General features: G+C 35.3%; 1 protein-coding gene across 4 annotated transcripts; it reads left to right on the top strand.

The window, feature by feature from the left end:
- The first annotated feature begins 46 nt into the window (after positions 1–46).
- LOC128874266 (uncharacterized) lies at positions 47–4,295 on the top strand. Of its 4 annotated transcripts, none has more exons than XR_008456619.1 (3): positions 47–277; positions 1,276–1,326; positions 2,391–4,295. XR_008456619.1 is itself a non-coding variant. In XM_054118815.1 (2 exons), exon 2 carries the CDS (start codon positions 1,976–1,978, stop codon positions 3,305–3,307), a length of 1,332 nt encoding a protein of 443 aa, XP_053974790.1. In that variant the 5' UTR covers positions 47–277; positions 1,276–1,975; the 3' UTR covers positions 3,308–4,295. The 4 variants fall into 4 exon arrangements, 2 of the variants coding, with proteins under 2 accessions (XP_053974790.1, XP_053974791.1); XR_008456618.1 differs by having other exon boundaries at positions 47–261; XM_054118815.1 differs by having other exon boundaries at positions 1,276–4,295.
- The last annotated feature ends 1,629 nt before the right edge of the window (positions 4,296–5,924 follow it).

A 5,924-nucleotide genomic window follows, 5' to 3' on the forward strand; every position in this document is an offset into this window, starting at 1 on the left:
ACGAAAGTCCGACGTATAATCGGTTAAGATCACATCGAACCTTTATCGTCAATCGAACACGCACTCAGCGCCGCGCTTTGGTCGTCAAATACTAAATTATTGTAGTCACGGATAGAGTAATCGTCCGCGCGCCGCGTCGTTACCGAGGAAAGTCCGTTGTTAATTAGTAGAGACCCGTGTCGCGAGTGATAGTTGCCGACAAACAGATCCTTGCAACAGCACAGCCCTGGGACCACAACAGATAGCTGGTACAACCAAACTGTAAGACCGACAAGCGGTAACGTACCTACATAATTGTATACTTGATTTCCCAAAACCGATATTGTAATATAAACTCATTATTTTGTAACAATACATATTTATATGCTAAACCTTGAAAACAATCATTGCAATTCCGAATTGCTCTTTCCCGTTAGCGAATACAGTTAAGGTGAGCTTTAGCTCTTTAATTGAAGACGAAGATCCCAAGAAAGAGTCACAGATAAGCTGGGACGTAACACCATGAATAACAACCGTTTCATACTAACAATGCAAGACGATCTTACTAAGTTTTCATATGCCGTACCCATACAAAATCACGAAGCGCAAACCGTTGCCACGGAACTTTCTAAATTTATAACACTATTCGGAATCCCTAGGACTATACTCTCTGATCAAGGAACCGATTTTACGTCACAGCTAATGAAGGATCTTACCAAACTATTTAACACCAAACATCTATTATCATCTCCTTATCACCCCCAGACAAACGGAGCACTAGAAAGGTCACATTTAACTTTAAAAGATTACTTAAAACATTACATAAATGATAGACAAACAGACTGAGACGAGTTTATAATTTTCGCAATGCTAGCTTACAATACTCACGTACACAAATCGACCGGATTCACTCCATACGAGATACTCTTCGGAAATAAAGCATATTTACCCAGTAAAATAACACAAGAACCAACACTAAGGTACTCTTACGATGATTATGTAGTTAACTTACAACAAAAACTAAATTACACACAGAAAATAGCAAGAAATAATTTGGTACAAGCTAAAACAAAATCAAAAACTTATTACGACAAGAAAATCATTTCTCATAGTTACAAAATTGTTGATTTAGTTTACGTTCTAAACAAACTACCGTTGGTCTGAATAAAAAACTTACACCAAATTACAAAGGTCCATATAAAATCGTAAAAATCAATTCAAATAGTACAGTCCAAGTTTTAAAGAACAGGAAATTGATAACTTACCACACTAACCTACTGAATCCTTCTGTTTCAGGAGATGGAGACGAATAAGAAACAACGCAGGCTATCCACCTTGTTGACACTAGTAACATCCAGTTTCCTAGTCCCATATGGGCTTATACTACAACCAATTAGGAAAGATAGGATTATCGAATTCCCAATACACCCTATTAACCCACATTAATATCACTATACCGGATCAAAAGTATGACCTACTATTCAAGCTTTATACAAAATCTTTAACCACGTGTACACACATTTCTAACAAATTAGCACTTAACGGCAACGCAAATTTTTGTCAAAGCTCCTTCAAAACCATACACTCGCACATCGTGGCAATCAAAAATAAAATCGATACCGTAAAATTCATGATAAATAACCAATCGAATGTAGGAAGCAAAATAGTAAAAAGAGGATTATTCGATATCGCATCTGATGCATTGCACTGGTTATTCAACTCGCCAAATGCCGAAGACGCCAGATTTTACAAAGAAGCTATAGAGTCAATTGTTCTAGGAAACAGAAACGTCCACTTATTAATGAAACAACAAATTGCGATCATAACCAACACCATTCAAAATTTTAATTCTTCCACCCAAAGCTTCAAAGCCGACGAAGATAAACTTAACGAAAATATGAATTTACTTACTCGTTTCTCAAACTCAACGACAAATTTCTTAAACAATATTCTTACATGACATCTTATTTTAGAACAAATATTTTCGCTAACGCAGATGTACTCAAAACTAGATGAATACTGCAATTTGATTACCTCTTCCATTTCACTAGCAAGGCAAAATATACTACATCCACAAATAATATCTCCTCAACATCTTTTTGATGTATTGAGTAACATTGTTCTCCAGAACGGATTGAAATGGCCCATTCCACTAACATATTCTAATATGTACAAATACGACAGATTATATAAATTAAGCGTAGCCTACATCAATAATGTATTAGTGTTCATTATCAAAATCCCGTTAGTCAAAGAAATTCAATTCGAATTTTTCGAAATGTTACCACTACCTGTTCTTCATAACATTCCGAACACCTACCTTTATATCCAACCTAGTTTTCCCTACAAGCTATTAAGTACAAATAAGGTATATTATGCAATGCTTCAAAATCTCGAAATATGTTTGACAGCCGATACCAACGAGCGCATCTGTGCTATCAACCACATAATCCGGACAACTGGTCAACCGATATGTGAGACAAAATTACTCACATCTAACACAAGAGGAATACCTCCATCATGCCGAACACATACAATCAAAGGCAACTTTGAGAGATGGTACTACATCCAAAATAACAAATGGATTTTCACCGCTTCACACCCACTACATTTGACGCTCACATGCTCCTCGATGCACATTGAGGCCGTCGAATTAAAATCATCAGGAATTATCCGCCTCGAACCCCAATGCAAGGGTTATACGGAAACAATCGCCCTAGAACCATCATTTGGTATCACTGCAAATCACAGCCACAGCCTAATAATACATAAAACTACCGAAGAAGATTGCTGCCCAAAGTATGACGAGAATCCCACAATCACTCCGATACGATTAGCGCCAGTCAAAATCACAGATGTTAATGTCGAAGAACATAAACACTCCAATCATAAACTTATTCAATTGGATAACCTGCTGGAAGGAGAATTAAATAAACCAGTTATCGTTCAACATAATCGCTGGTCCATCATCGCATTGAGCGTAATAATATCCATTCTCGCATTAATACTTGGAATACATCTTTTACGTCGATGTGGCGTGCTACATTCAACAGCCAAGTGTCTGTGCCCCACAAGGAACCTGAAGTCAATGGATGATACCTGCTGCTTCAAAATCATTAATACAAACGTCAACGCCGATCCCGTAACGAGGGGACAATTGTCAAAACTTCTGAAAGAAAACGGGCCCAGGTCGACGGAAAGATCACTCGACTTACTACCAGACTACTCTACCGATGGATGGCACCGAAACGACTCTTCAACCAGACTTATCGGACGACACGGATCAAGAAGATCAACATCCCGTGCACCTTCCATAATCATGGACTGAGCCAATTACCCCCCCCCCCCCCAAAGGAAGAGAAAATTGTAACCCCATAGCTCACCCACATCTACTATTTGTTCAATAATAACATAGTATAAGCGTAGTTATAAGCTTATATTTAATAATTAATATTACTTTCAATTTATTTTTATTTTTTTTATTTTCTTTTCTCTCTTTCTTTTCTTTATTTTTCTCTAGATTTAATGATATTTACTCTTTAGATTAATCGATTCTTTAGACATAAGTAAATATTCTTAGACGTCTCATTCACACTTTTGATTACTACCTTATTAATGTATTTCTTATAATGTTTTTCTCAAATTTAGCTAATATCTTACAAACCATTTATATATATTTATAATATTCAAGTATTGTAGAATTTAATTAATTTACGTTTTGGAAAACCGTAAATTAATCTAAAGATGGGAGGTGTCAGATACTCCAAGTCACATCGCCCCTCCCATAAATTACCTCCATCTGTTTATGGTCCAAACCTTTTCCCAAACACTTCCTGTCCCCAACTTTCTCTTTATCCATTTTCACCATCCTCTCCGTCTCTATGTAAACCTTGGCACCCCTCCTCCACTGCACAGTTTAGCTACGATAATTTTCCTTGGCCCTGGGACCCTCGGTCTCCAGCAAACTTGTCGGCAGTCAGATTTCGACCTTACTTGAAGGCACATCAGGAAATAAAGAAATCATTTCTGACAAAATTTCGTATTGTAATTGTCTCTCTCTGGGATCACGACAATTAATACTGACAGTAACGTTGTTTCGAAATAAGTTTTCTCATTGCCCACATGAATTCTAACGTACTTGGATTGTCATTCCACCCTCCGCGAAGTCTAAAATGCACAAAAAAAATAACTCTAAGTGGTCCTGCAAACATTTATATGTTAAAAAATATTTTAAACCGTCTGGTTCTCTTAACAATGAAATACTTAATCCTAATGTGTTAAATGTATTAGCAATAAAGCCAAGTGCAAACGTTTTTCTGTTATGGCACAGAATAGTCTTTCCATTAATTGTTAGGTTTTGTATATATATATATATTTCCTTGTATTTTCGAAAAATTCGTTTATGTATTCAATATTATGTAGAAATATAGGGGATTTATATCCCTTTGCAAATGCCGAGCGACTATTCATTATATTGAATAACTGATCGAAAATTCTTAAAAATTCGGTAGTGCTTTCACTACCTGCAAATCGAGAATTGTCACTTATCCTCAAATAATCTATTGCATCCGCAACACCGTTACTAATGACTTGCACAGCCAATCCCACGTTCATCTCTTTCTTATGAAAGTTTGCATGTGCCACAGATATTTTATTTGCTAATTTCAAATCTTCTTCTTCTTGCACCTCATGTAATTTTTTAATATATTGAAAGGATATATTACCACGCGGCGACGAAATATTTGTTTCCGCAAAACTATTCCGGCAAAGTTTTAACATGTGACATGCGTCAAGTATGCAATACCGATAAAAAACTTCAAAAAAGTAAAAAAACAACGCCAAGTACATGAAAAAGTGGAGGACTTAAGGAGTTATCATTGAAAAATAGAAGATCCCCATAAAAACAACAAGAAAATAGAAAAAGATGTGAAATCGAAATAAGCTGCCAGATGATTTGCCTAGATTTCCGCGGCCTGGAAGTCAAATGTTTGGCGTGGTCAGGCAAGGCATTCTTAGATCATCAATACCCATACTTTCTCTCTTACAGACTTTCAGGTAATTTGTCAATTTAAAACTCTGACAATATTATGAGTACACTTTCATTGTATTGCGTTTTAAAATATTTCTAAGGTCATTCATCGACGCTAATACCTTTTTCTCTCGCAAGCTTTCAGATAATTTGTCAGTTTAAAACACTGACAATATGAGTACACTTTCATTATTTTGAGTTCTAAAATAATTCTTATTCATCGACACCTTGACCTTGCCTGGCCACGCCAAGCATTTGCCTTCCAGGGCGCGGAAATCTAGGCAAATCATCTGGTAGCTTATTTTGATTTCACATCTTTTTCTATTTTCTTGTTGTTTTTATGGGGATCTTCTATTTTTCAATGATAACTCCTTGAGTCCTCCACTTTTTCATGTACTGGGCGTTATTTTTTACTTTTTTGAAGTTTTTTATCGGATCTCACTTCTTTATACAAATCATTTATTATATAGAATCTATTTTAAATTTATAAAAATAAAATTGATACTTCTGTAAACTCTACATAAGAAGTCTAAATTATTATTTGTTTCTTTAATTGAATAGAGTAAAATGAAGGGAGATAACAAAAGCGAATATATATATTTCATATAATTTATTAATTATAAACACTTATTCGTTCAATTTATAAATAATTATATATGCCTGCAATTTTTTTTCTTACTGCAAGAAATTTTAATGTTAAAATCCATTTCTATAACCTCTACATAAAAAGTCTAAATTAAAAACACTATAGTGGTATGGATCTATTCTGTATGAATGAAGGTACCTGACAATTCAGATTTTGACCGCTTACCTTGTAATCAAAATTGATCTACATTTTACTTGACTGGCAGCAATTTGTTAATCTCCAATCCTGTGGGCTCCCTCCATTTCCACAAGCTCTACATAAAAAGCTTAA

This window comes from Hylaeus volcanicus, chromosome 3 (assembly GCF_026283585.1).
Source record: "Hylaeus volcanicus isolate JK05 chromosome 3, UHH_iyHylVolc1.0_haploid, whole genome shotgun sequence".
In the NCBI taxonomy this organism is placed as follows: domain Eukaryota; kingdom Metazoa; phylum Arthropoda; class Insecta; order Hymenoptera; family Colletidae; genus Hylaeus; species Hylaeus volcanicus.